At 34.7% G+C, this 14,211-nt stretch overlaps 1 protein-coding gene across 1 annotated transcript; it reads right to left on the bottom strand.

The window, feature by feature from the left end:
- Window positions 1-10,959: 10,959 nt before the first annotated feature.
- LOC142543413 (heavy metal-associated isoprenylated plant protein 32-like) lies at window positions 10,960-13,409 on the bottom strand. Its single transcript, XM_075650659.1, has 3 exons — window positions 13,085-13,409; window positions 12,743-12,818; window positions 10,960-12,603 (listed from the first exon to the last, which is right to left on the bottom strand). Exons 1-3 carry the CDS (start codon window positions 13,112-13,114, stop codon window positions 11,297-11,299), a joined length of 1,413 nt encoding a protein of 470 aa, XP_075506774.1. The 5' UTR covers window positions 13,115-13,409; the 3' UTR covers window positions 10,960-11,296.
- Window positions 13,410-14,211: the final 802 nt, after the last annotated feature.

Below are 14,211 nucleotides of genomic sequence, written 5' to 3' on the forward strand. Positions count from 1 at the left end.
ACTATATATAAAAAAAAATTATTTGTCGGCATTAAAAGTAACAACTTTTTGTCCACACAATTTATTTACTCTAAATAAGTCTAGTGAAAGTGGCATTTTATTATATATTCAATTATTAATTCTCCACTTATTAACTAATATATTAAATGAACATAAATATCCAAATAATTGGGTGACACGATTCAATCTAATATTGAATTACTAGGCAGAAATTATTGGTGGTTTACGAATTAAGTAATACTCCTTTCATGTGAAAATGACACTTGATAAATATTATCCCCACTTGATATATATATATATATATGTGTATATTGTACATCAATTATGTTTATATTTATGTCCATCGTTGAGACGTTATTTATCTAATGTATAAAACTTATGAAATGTCCATCTTTATGTACATCGCAAAGACGCTATTTATCTAATGCACGGAACTTATGAAATGTCTATATTTATGTCTATCGTTGAGACGCTACTTATCTAATGTGAGAGTTCCGTTTCCACAGGGTAAATGTGATGAGGGTGAGTGTTGTGTATATCAGAATGTAGGTGTTGTGCGTAGGTGTTGTAACACCCACGACAATATGCAGCGGAAATTATAGTTTAACACATTAACATGCAACTGGAACGATAATAATACGAGAGACGAGATATAAATTATGCACAAGTATAAAATACTTGCGCGGTGCCTCAGGGCAAAATAATTCACTAGAAAAACTTGTAAGTTTACAAAAACCAATAATAGTGAAAGAATAAACCAACTCCCTAATTAAGGCGAGTAAAAATCAATTGCATCCTAAACCTCTAACAAACCGTATAATCAATATACAGATGATGCATCAACTGAGAAGTGAAAAAGTCTTCAAAAATCAACACACTAATCAAACCAGTGATTAGGCGTTGTCTTCAGATGTTGTCAGCACTTCACAGCCACACTTTAACAATGGCACGAGATTACTTCGATCTCAAAAACTCTCCGTATGAATTCGTCTCTACAGGATTTTTATGCTCTCGGTCTCCACCTTTTTCTTCTCCTTTGAGTCCTATTAAACATCGAAAAAACAATTTTATTAGGAAACAAACTCTTTTAAAACAAAGATATCATATCTTAAAGATATTATGATATCATATCTTAAAGATATTATGAGTCATATCATATATAGTTTCATATCAAATATTAAGTCTACACGAGATCATATCATCAATTCGAGATTATTATCATGTCTTGAAAGGCAAAACATTAAAGATATTAAAAAGGAAAATATATCAAGGAATAAAATTCCTTTCATAATGCACGAAACTTAGTTCATATACATATACATATACATATATATATATACATATACATATACATATATATATCTACATATACATATACATATCTACATATACATATACATATATATATATATATTAGTTCTTATCTATTAAATTTTAAATTAAAATTGTGTTATGAAAGATCCGCATTCAGATTGATATGTCTGAACGCATGCAATTTGTTGTCGCAGCTTAAACGTAATCTCGATTCACGCAACAAATATAAAGATGCATCCAATCCCGCAAAATCAGCTTACCAAAGTATATTGTACGAATTGTAGAAATACTAACGAGTTTTAGAAAAAATAAGTTCTCAAATTATGATTTACTTTCTGTCACGATGTCACTTTTCATGAAAAAATATTGTCAAACGCTATGTTGTTGTTGAGATAATGACAATTTCGACCATTCCGAAATTGAATTATATTCATAACATAAAAACATCTTCATCTTTTGTGAGATGACGTTAGTTCTTGAATTAACAAATATATTTTGAGTAGATCTCTTGTAAGACGGTATTACGAATTTTTATCTGTGAGACGGATCAGCCCTATCGATATTCACAATAAAAAGTAATACTCTTAGCATACAAAGTAATATTTTTTCATGAATAACCCAAATAAGATATCTGTCTCACAAAATACGACCCGTGAGACCATCACACGCAAGTTTTTGGCATATATTTTATGAATAAGTATTTCTTTATTTGAATTATTATGAATAGACGCTAGAGTAGGTCTCTTGGGAGACGATCTCGTGAATCTTTATCTGTGAGACGGGTCAACCCTACTGATATTCACAATAAAAAGTAATACTCTTAGTATAAAAAGTAATACTTTTTCATGGATAACTCAAATAAGAGATTCGTCTCACAAAATACGACCCGTGAGATCTTCACACACAAGTTTTTGCTTAGACGCTAATTCAACTAGAAAAATTGAACTGGTTCGTTACAATCTATTATGACAAAATTTATTATTTAGTTATTAAATAATACTAACACTCAAAATAATATACTTAAAATGTCCAAGTGTTTATCTTTGACTATTATATATAATAATAAAGATTTCTCATCCCATTAATCAACACTCAAATACAACTTAATTTATTATACTTTATCAATTAATTTAAATTAACTATAGAAAATTTCTAAAAATAATCTTTAATTTTTTTTAGTTTTAAAACAATCGATAATTTTATAATATAAAATTAATTAACATAAGATTAAATATTATACACAATAAAATTAATTCATTTATGCATAACATGCATTTCCTAAGTTTTTTTATTAGAGATTTCCTCACATTTTAAGAGAATCTGTGGTGGTAATATTAGTAGAGGAAACTGGAAAAGTGACAAGGACTTTGGCTTCTGATTTCTGCCCAGTTCATCAAATCATTATACATCTTATTTTTGACAACTCAGAACTCCCACAAGAAAAAAGGTATAATCGTAGTCAATCAGCACAATAATTAAGGGGAAAATTCCCCATTTAAATATTTTTTGTTAATAATTATAAATTAAATAATTTGGACACAATTGATTTACTTGTTTATTTTATTCTTTATCATACGTTTCAAGAGATTAAAATTATATTTTTGTAAATGACACATAACATTTGATTTTTAATCCATGTGTGACAAGATGATCTGAAATACACGAACAAATACATGAGAAAATGTGGAAATTTCTAAGTGAAATCTGTAAGAAAATTGTGAACCGTAAAATAAACGTGTTGAAAATTTGTACACGGCAGCCTCAAATTTTGAAAATTGAGATGCGTATACAAATTTGATTTGAATCTCGAGCTCCCAAAACACTCGGTGATGGTATGAGTGTGCCTATAAATACCGAAGACATTGAGGTCCCTAAACACACAATCTCATACAGAAAATAGACCATCTAAAGGAGTGCTGAAGTGTTTAGAAGGCTTCAACCGAAAGGAAATCAGAGAATTTCAAAGTTTTCAATGGCCGGAGGTAAAACTCGATTTATTTCAGCATATAGTTTTCATGTATACGTAAAACATGATTTTGAGAAAAATTTCTGACAAAATCCTTATCCTTCTTATATCATCTGATCTTTAGTAGTCATGGCTCGTCGCGGACTTATCTATCGAACCATGCACGAGTGATCGATACATAAACATCGGTCGTCGTGGGCTCGGCTAACTTGTCTAAACTTTTGTCTCGGGCGGGTTATGAAATTTTTTATAAATTACGTCTCTCGTATATTAATCTGTGATCATGATAAATTATTCATAATGAAAAATTAAATATGACAGAGGGACAAAAAAGAAATTTGAAGAAGGGAAGAAAGATGGGAATGCGATAGCTCCCCACCAGGTTTGCTTCTTCTTTCAGCAACAGCTAACGTACAACACATTAAAAAAGCGATGGGCTTAAGAAGCTGCAGAAAACTGAGTTACATTTACTTTTGGATGCAAAGACTAAGGGCCCTACACGTTATCCTATCCCATTTTATATATAAGATTTAGGTCATGGAAAATAGTGGGTTTTTTCACTTGACACGGATTGACTCGATCCATATCTCTAATATAATTAGTATTTTTGACATAATAATTAATATTTTAACTCAAATCAATATATATTATAAAATATTTATTTATATTATAACTAACAAAAAATAATATTTTTAAGTTAAAATTAATATTTGTACATAAAAAATAATATTTTTCATGTGTCAGATTGAGTAGGAGATATGTCTCACGAATTTTATCCATAAGAGGATAGTTTTTGTAAATGAAAATTGTGTTTAAAGAGTCTTTATTTATTGTTATACTTTTAAAAATATTTTCTTTTTAATTCTTCCATGATATTGATATTTTTGTTCTTATAGAGGAAATTGAGTTCGAGTTCTTGAACCCAATGTTTAATAATTTGGTCACTTAGAGTGCTAAATTTACTTCATTTCATTTCTATCTATTGTTAACAAAATTATTTTTGTTTAAATGCAATAATGCAATTTAAAAGATTAGAGTGAACTGTTATCACCAATTATACATGGGATAAAACGTCAAATACTCGGTCGTAGAATTTTGTTTTGATCACACACACTAATGCGTCCAAAATTAAATTTGAAACGTCTGTTCATTTTAAAATTCTACTAAAACAAATTTTTTTTAAAGCTAAAGCGGGAAATACATACGTTTAAAAATATTTAAATAAGTTAAACAGATGTTTTAGAAAAAATCCATCCAACCTATGAATAAAATTAACTGCAGTTAAAAACAATTTAACATCCTCAAAACCCAATAATGTGGTTTAAAAGAATTTAAGCGTACCCTTACAAATCCTGCTAAAACAACAACGTAGTAAAAGGCGAAAATATGTAAAACAACCAATGATAATCCATGACCCATATACATATATTTTAAACACATGTCTCATAAACATATTATGCGGAAGAATTGCAAGGTCCTCGGGTTATCCAGTGCACCACCCACCTCCGCCTACTCAGTCTTCCAGGCCTCCAATCTCCATAACATCATGATCACTTGCATCATTCACACCTACTGAGTCTAAAGACTCAACACTCCTGTAACGTTATAACAAATACATATACATAACAAACAACAGTTAAAAATACTGTAATAAAAATAAGTTTCATGAATTTACAAAATCGTATGCATAATTATGACCTGTTAAAGCATAAAAATTTTCATAACATATCTCAACATATCAACATATACGTGTTCGTTTTCTTAATTTGAATTTCGTTCATTAGCTGTGACTTTCGTATCATCGTATTAGGCGATGGATCTATCTACGTGTAACTGCGGTACCCGGCGACGGGGTCATCAGCTATAGTATTACCCATCCATTGAGCCTTGGCCTTATATATCATCGTATTAACATATTCGTATTAGTCACAACCAACTTCATTCCTTCAAAAACATGTCATCATATTCATTACTTATAAAATCATGCATATATATAAATTTTCTTTAAAATCAAGCATGCAACATATTTTCATAATTTCATAAAAATCATATACGTGATGCATAATGTAATGCCCGAGATTTTAATTACTGTAATCTGATATTAATCTGAGATGATTTCTGGGTTAATTAAGGTAAATATGGACGGTATGGATTAGACCGGGAAAGCCGCAAAATATGTGCGAGGGAGATAATGCACGAGCTATGCGCAATTTGGCCAGAAGACCCGGCGCATATGCACGGAGTAAGATCGCGCATATGCGCGAGGTGATAGGTAGCACAAGTAAGAACTCCAGAGAGTTCGGCGCACATGCGCGGCAGAAGGCGCGCATATGCGCGGGTGATAGAAGGCGAGCATATGCGCGGGTGGCAGAAGGCGAGCATATGCGCGAGCAGTCCAGCAGCTAATTTCCGGATAGAACTTCCGGCGCATATGCGCGGGGCTTGGGCGCGCATATGCGCGCGGCATGCAAAACAAGAACAAGCCACTTGCCATAACCTGGCAACGTGTACGTATATATATATATATATATATATATATATATATATATATATATATATATATAAAAGAAATAAGTTTGCATTTCAGAAGAAGGAAAAAGAAATAGGAGTCGAGAAAAGTTTCTATAAATGCGTTGAAAATCCTTACGCCTTTTGTGAAAGATCCGCCCGTCAGAATTCCAATCCGAATACAGTACTGTGTTCCTATCGACACAAGCTATAATTGGACGTAAGTTTTGTTACGTTTTGACATGCTTTGAAATTATGGCATTGTTAGAATTGAATAGGATTCATATATAGTGTTCTTGCGACATCAGACATTGTATAATCGAAACCGGATCGAAGAACAGATACCGTATGAAATTGTTATGATTTTTGGAGTCGATTTGATTAAGAATCGATATCAGATTTGTATTATCGTTGAGATTATGATTTGTACCGATATTGATTATGAGTTCCGGTACTATATCTGTGATGTTGGGACTGACGGGGTTATCGAGATTGTATTATTATGCCGTCGAAACATCCGTAAATTGATATTGATCAGATTCGGTATTGGTTGAGATTGTATTGTGGTTCCATATGTCGATTGGCATTGATCAGATTATGTTTTGATTTGAGTATTGATCAGAACAGGTTTTGAACTGAGTTATATACTGATATTGTATCTATTCGATTGTCATTATCAGATTGGATATGGACAGAGTTGAATTCGGGACTTCGTCTTCGTCAGACCGAGAAGATAAAGGTATAAATTAATGTTGAGTTGGGATTGCACAACTCGAGTGAGGTTTGGACTTGAGTTTTCCTAAATCACATACTATTTGTTATTATTTGCATTGACTTGATTTGATATGCTTGTTCTATGGATTTATAGAGAGCATGTGTTAGACGAGTCTCGACGAGTAATCTTGTGACAGAAGTGCCTGATAGTGGCAGGATCGCCACGGGCACATTGCACGATGTCACAAGATAGTATAGGAATCTGGGGACAGATGTGCCTGATAGTGGTGGGATCGCCACGGGCACATTGCACGATGTCACAAGATAGGATATTGGCGATAGGGCCACAGTCCATGACGGTTAGGTCAGGACACTGGATGTTTGGTTATATCGACGTGGATAGAACTGGAGTCTTTTCTATTACTGTTGGTCGATATAGGAATACCCACATCTGGAAATCGGGATCCCTAGACGAGGATTGAGTCTAGTCTGAGTCGTGGAGTCACGAGTACGATTGACAGTTTATATTGATTTATGTTGGTTATGTTCCTGAGTATGGTACATGTCGATTTATGTTCCTGATGATGGTACATGTTTAGAATATGATTTATTCTTGATATGGATTTATAATCTGATTTGGATACATGTTATGAATGTCGGTTATATGCGTTTATATTGATTATATTATTGCATGTATACATGATTTATACTGAGAATGTAATTCTCACCGGAGTTATCCGGCTGTTGTCTTGTTTGTATGCGTGCATGACAACAGGTGGGATATGATCAGGGTCATGAAGAGAACGAGGCTGGACTAGATAGCGTGGAGATCCGGGCTCCAAAGCAACTTAGAATTCAGCACTAATATATCGTTGAACCTAGTTGAGTTCTTGTAGATAATACAAGATTTGCATGTTTATGTTTAATATGTAATTAGAAGTAAATTACATTACGTTTCCGCTTGTATTTAAAAAAAAATAAAATTTAGACCCTGTTTATAATAATTGATTGATTCATTCCTAAGAATGATTAAAATTGAAATTAGCGTCCGGGTCCCCACACATAACATTTAAAAACATGATAAATTTGTGCTCAGGACGCTGCTAGGACTAAAAATCTCGACTCGCGTGCAAAATGATCATTTTGCCCCTATAAACCCAAAATGACCATTTTACCCCTAGACATCTAAATTTCGACCCGAAGCTTACCAAACTCTTTAAAACATCCCAAAACATATTTATAAGTCTTTTTTAGACGTAAACTCGAGTCCGATTCAAAACTAAACGATTCGTTTTAAAACTTGGACCAGAGTCTCTATTTTAACCTGAATCGACCCGAAACTTAACCAAATTTCTCCCAACTTGAACCGCGACTAAAACCTACGAGACCAGCCTAAAACCACTTGTTTTAGACCCCTTATAACCCTCAACCAGTAACCACAAGTTGTTGGAAATTCTGCACATGCAAACTCGAACCCTAGTGCACCATCCTTCCATATTTCGAACCTAGCTCAAGACCAGGCGGACCAGCAGCTAACCATCTATTATGGGACCAAGTTCGAACCCAAGAGGCTATCCTTGACCAACCCTAGCTGACTCTACTGCCCTAAACACCAGCCCCTTACGATACCCACAAACCCGCACTGCACAAGACAACTGAGCCACACATTAACCTAGCCCTTCGACTAACTCCTAGACCACGACCAGCTGTGCATGGCCCTCTCCCAGCTCCGTCACGAACCCAAGAGGGTCATCATCTTGGCTGGAAATCGAGCCATGCAAGGCGGCACACACCAAAGCCTTCGATCTGGCCAAAACCAAGCCAACCTACACCAAGTATCGATCGGCCCTCACCTAAACCAACCAAGTTTCGAATCCAGCCCTTAACCATCTTCTTTCTCGACATTATCAGCACCCTATAACTCAAATTCGGCAGCCCCTTGCACAAGGACATGAAAAACGTGAGTTGTACACAAGATAAATGCATGTTCATGTCTAAACCTTTGCAAAAACGATGCTATGTGATATACCAACGAAATTTCATGCAAAAACATATATAACAGCATATTAATGGTGTAAATGATGAGAAAATAATGATACAAGACGTGCTTTATCGTTATAAGCTTGAAAACTTGAAGACTCTTGCGAAGAACGCGCACCGGAGAGGCGGAGAAGAATTTTACTTGAAAGCTTTGGGAGATTTTGAGATGGCTGCTGTATTTTTGAGATAATGGCTGCTGTAAAAGTGAAGGGGCGGCCAAGGGTGTTAGATAGGTTTAGTGTTTGATTAGGTAGATTTTAAGTCAAAACATAATACCCTAATGGCCCTTAATTAAAATTTAAAGGGTTAAAAGGTTTTGAGCCTATTAGCCACTAAAATAAACCTATCAAGCCCAATAACTATTTAATTTACGTACGTTTTTGAAAATATTGTTCGATCCCTCCAAAAGTCCCATGAATCGATAAAATTTGTGTACCGACTAAAAAATGACGGGTAAAAATACCCAACCAATGCTCATTTTCAAAAATCATAGTTAAAAACACCTGATAATAATAATTAAAAATAATTATCCAATAAAAATATTTTTCTTGAAAATCTCCGGTATTCGTTACTCGTTCGAGCGCGAAAACTATTAAAAGCCTTTATGCATGAAACTTTAATAACACATGAATTAAAATACATATTTATGTAATAAACATGCATTTAATGCATTAAAAAAATTTAATAAAATACAAAAAAACTAATAACTTACATACATATAATTTACACGTACTTTCAAATTTTCGAGACGTCACAAAATTTATCGAAGAAAAGCAAGGGCTCGGAATATACCCTCACACATTATATATTTATATATGATAGTAGTTTATATTTTTAATTAAATATTTTTTGTTTTTGGACTTGATTTTCCCATAATGGAACAATATTTTTCTAGACTAGATTCCATTCCATTCAATTAATTGACAAGACTAAATTGCTTCACAAGAACGTCGTGTCAAACTGTCAACGCCGTAGATTTCACAAAGTTTATTAATTAATTATTATGAAGCTCATTTAAAAGTTGTTAACCTGTCTTTGTCACTTGTTTCTTTCACCGAGTACTTACAACCTAAAATTAAGTACATGGAAGAAAAACAGATACATTGATTAATTAAATTTAATTAAAGTGGAAATTGATGTTTAATTATATTTCCATGGTTCCCGGGGACAAAATTTATATATTTATTGCTCATTATAATATATATATATTTAATTAAACGTATTTTTATATTTTTCTCACATTTATATTACGATAAAGGAATATGAAATGGAAACCTTAAAAATATTGCATATTGGAGATGACAATGGGTTTAGGGTCATACTACAACGAGTTGGGTTGAGTTCGATTGAGTTGCCATGCTATATTCGACGAAGAAGAATAATTTCATCAAAAATATCTTGAGGATACAATAAACACCAGCTAATCGCGTCACATCCCTCTGAAAATTCTAAAAAATAAAACATTAAAAAAGTTTAAAAGTATTATTTGTTAAAAAATTTAAGACAAAAACTTGTGTGAGACGGTCTCACGGGTCGTATTTTGTGATACAGATATCTTATTTGGGGGTCATCCATGAAAAAATATTACTTATCATGCTAAGAATATTATTTTTTATTGTGAATATCGGTAGGATTGACCCGTCTCACAGATAAAGATTCGTGATATCGTCTCACAGAAGATCTAATCAAAATTTAAACATGTTAATTGGCGTAAATTGCTCAGACAAGTTTAGTAAAGCAACATGCAATCGTGACAAATACTGAATCCATCGTGCTGATATTTTTAAACCAAGGCTTTTTGAAGTGGTTGCCCTTTATAAAATAATAATTAATTATTTTTTATGATAAAATATAAAATAATAATTATTTGAATAATTGCTTCTGGTTGAATCTGCCCAGTTATGCAATTGATTTGACTTTGTACGTTGGGAAATATTCTGTATCAACACATGCATAGATATGGGATAACACCAAACCCAATAATACTCACCACTCACCTGCCTCTTAACACATACACATACACATACACATACACATACACATACACATATATATATATATACACATATACATATATATGGTAGTAAATGTATTTATACACAGAAGGGTCCACAGCACATCGATAAATGGGATCCAATGTTTTGTCATCCAATGTATGGATGTATGCTTTCATTCACCAATTAATCTCTTGGAAGGACTCAAAGTTGAAAATTATTATTCCTTTTGGAGAGAAATACAAAACCATTGTGATCAGACTTGTCCCACCAGCTTGGACTCATAATTTGATATTTCAATCAATCCTTGTAGTTGGAGATGATTTCATTTGATCCAACATGAGTTTTGTAGTGTTCATCTCTCGAGAATTGATGGATACATGGAAGGGATGATTAATCATATATGAATTTGGAATGGTAAAATCAGTGAGAAAACAGATGAGGGAGATTTCTTATATAAATGACGCTTTCTTACAACTTTATTTCTGTTTTTCAACATATATAAACATAAGAAAACCAGCACCATTCCCCCTATATTACATCTGTTGAAACCTGTCAACATATGTGATATGGATCTCTTAGATGTTCAATATTTTCATTAAACACTAACCTAAGCTTAAAATTCAAAGGGGGTAGTAGGGAAAAACAGAAGGAGCTAAACATTTCCATTGTATATTATGCCATCAAGACTAGCAAAAGTTAAATCGTCAGTGAATTCATGTTGAATCGGATAGGTATTTGATTGATCGATCGTTCCATCTCACATAACCGTACAGCTGGATGTGTTTTCGTCGCTAAACATGGAATACTGATCGACTCGGTCACCCGGAGGCGGAGGGTAGGGATATGGGGGGTAGGGAGGCATGTAGTTAACGGCAGGGGGAGGCCGAGCATACATCATCGGGTGAAACCTCTCGTTCCCGTTGGCACGTTGCTGATTCATCATCATTGTTGCGAGTTGTTGCTGATAATAGGGGTTCCCAGCCATCTGCTCGGGGGCGGCAACGCCCGGGAAGTACCCTGCACCACCACCTCCACCACCGTTAGCAGCTGAGGCCGGAAGGCCTTGTACGGCGGAAAGATTGCCCATTTGGCCCATTGGAAGATTACCCATTTGACCCATTGGCATCGGCATGTTCTTTCCCATTTGTCCCATATTCATCATCGTGGTAGGCATCATGCCACCCCCATTCTTGGCTCCATTAGCATTAAAATTGATGCCATTACCAGCCCCACCAACTCCTCCACCGCCACCATTGCCATTTTTATTATGGCCGCCACCGTTTTTGCCGTCTTGCGGCTGCCCACCACCGTTCTTACCGCCCTTTCCGCCACCTTGGTTTTGGTTGCCACCATTGTTATTCCCATTACCACCTTTCTTTCCACCGTTAGCGCCACCAAGATTCATCTGCACAGGTATATTCCCACCACCGCCGCCGCCTTTACTCAAATTTCCAGCTCCATTTCCTCCATTATTACCAGCATTTCCAACACCCTTCATCATGTTATTTTTCATCATGATGTTAGGCATCTGAGCACCTCCATGGCCATTGCCCATAACAAGCTTCTTATTATGCATAGGCATATCATCCATTTCATCATCATCATAGTCGTCGTCATCGTCGTCATAGTCATCGTCGTCATAGTCATCATAGTCATCGTCATCGGTCATATCTTCCTCCTCAGGCAGATTGAACTTAACAGACTTCTGGTTCTGGTCCTTGTTGTTTATGGGCATTCTCATATCTTGAAACCCTTTCAACTGTTGCAATTGTTGAAGCTGCTGCTGAATCTGAGGATTTTGGCCCTGTGGCCCACCTTTCGGCGGGTTGTTTCCACCATTCTTTTGACCTTGGCCTTTGTTATTTCCACCTTTTCCATGATCAATATGCAGATTCTTTAACTGATTATTCAGATGGTTTTGATGATTGTTATTTGCCTTGCTCGCGCCCCAAATCTCAGCATGTTTTCCATTCTTTGTAAGTTTCTTGACAAGTGTGGCTGCGTCAATATTGCCTGAAACAGTGACCTTCCCCTGCTCTGAATCTATTTTTATTGTGTAAACCCCTGCCATTAAACTTAAAATCAGGCCAAATCCTGATTTAAAAAAATCTCAAGAGTACGTAGACGTATATCTACACCAGTTTCACTAATTTGGATCGAATATGTTGTAAAAGTAATTTGAGGTCAAGAAATAAAGTTATACCATCAATCTTCTGCAAGATTTTCTTCACTTTTTGCTTACAGCCATCACAGTGTATATTGACTTTAAGAACACAAGTCTGCAAGTACAATCAAAGCCAGAGAACACAAACGGGGTAAAGTTCACATCTTTATCACTCAGAAGCACAAATCATAAACATGGGAGTAAAAGTAAAAAAAAACGAGGAAATGAAATAATCTACTATATAGAATTGATTGAAAACTTCGAATTACAACAAGAAAAAGAGAGAAGATAATTCAAAATGTAACAGAGCAGAGCCCACAAATCCGAAATGTACAAACTAGCACCCAACTTCACAGGCAAATGGGGAAGAGAGGAAGTTACCTGGATCTTCAAGAACTCCTCCTTGTTCATTTTCACGCTCTCAAACACAAAGAAACAAGGCTAAAAACAAAGAAATTTCTTGAAGCTAAAATGGATATTACTGGTGACAGATCCAAGAAAGCAAAGAAAGTTCAATCTTGAGAAAACTAAGAAAACTTGGAGGGAGAGAGAAGGAGAAGAGAAATTCAGAGGCAGATATGGACACCCATTAAAACTCTACTGTCAAGCTCTTTTTTCATCTATTTCAGAGTTGGAGAAGAAGAGAAAGGTGTGTGAGAGAGAAACCATCCTATTACTGAAATACTCACACTCACATCTTTGGTTTTGGGCCTTTATTTATGCCTACATTTCTTTAAAATTTACATTTTTATATTATATTTTACTAAATGTAGTTTTCCTCAAATATAAAGATAATTACTACACCATAATCCAAGTTTTGTATTGGTTTTTAAGAGGTGTCCTAAAATGGGTTTTCAGGCTTTGTGGAGTTTGAGTTTTCTTGGCTTGGCTTGGCTTGGCTTGGCCTGGACTATTAACCATGGCTAGGTGAAACAAAAACATGATGAAATGTGTATACTTATAATCATTGTTCTCGTTGAGTGCATATAATGAGGTCTTCTTCTTTCTTTCTTTCTTTCTTTTTTTTTTTTCTATTCAGATTTTTCATATCTAATGGATTGCTTGTTACATTAAGTTTACTCGATTGTTTCGTTTCAACAAAAATTATAATTAAACGTATTTTAAACTGTAAATATCATGTATCGATAGCTCTTATAATAAAAATAGTTATTGCACTCATGTCACGTCCCGAGCCCGCGCCCGCGTCCGTTCCTGCGTGACTGCACAATGGTCCTTTATAGCAACAACTTCGTATTCGTCATCGCTTTACGAAAATGATTACCCAAGTTACTATAGAAGTTCATTGTAACCTCATTATAAACTCATTTTAAATATTTAATTTTTAAGATGTAGGACAAGGGTATCACAATCACCCCTCATTCAGAACGCGACATACTCGTCGCGGCCTGACCACTCGATCCACCAGCGCCGAGAATCTAGAGGTGGTTCTTACAGGTTCAAGAGGTGTCTCCCGTCATGTAGCACTTTGTCCCGCAGGTTCAAAAAGT

Source organism: Primulina tabacum, chromosome 4 (assembly GCF_025594145.1).
Source record: "Primulina tabacum isolate GXHZ01 chromosome 4, ASM2559414v2, whole genome shotgun sequence".
In the NCBI taxonomy this organism is placed as follows: domain Eukaryota; kingdom Viridiplantae; phylum Streptophyta; class Magnoliopsida; order Lamiales; family Gesneriaceae; genus Primulina; species Primulina tabacum.

Coding starts and splice junctions, on each gene's coding strand:
- LOC142543413 (XM_075650659.1), bottom strand. CDS start 13,114: ATGAACAAGGAGGAGTTCTTGAAGATCCAG. Junction 12,819..13,084: donor AGGAGTTCTTGAAGATCCAG/GTAACTTCCTCT, acceptor TTGTACTTGCAG/ACTTGTGTTCTTAAAGTCAA. Junction 12,604..12,742: donor AATCTTGCAGAAGATTGATG/GTATAACTTTAT, acceptor GTTTAATGGCAG/GGGTTTACACAATAAAAATA.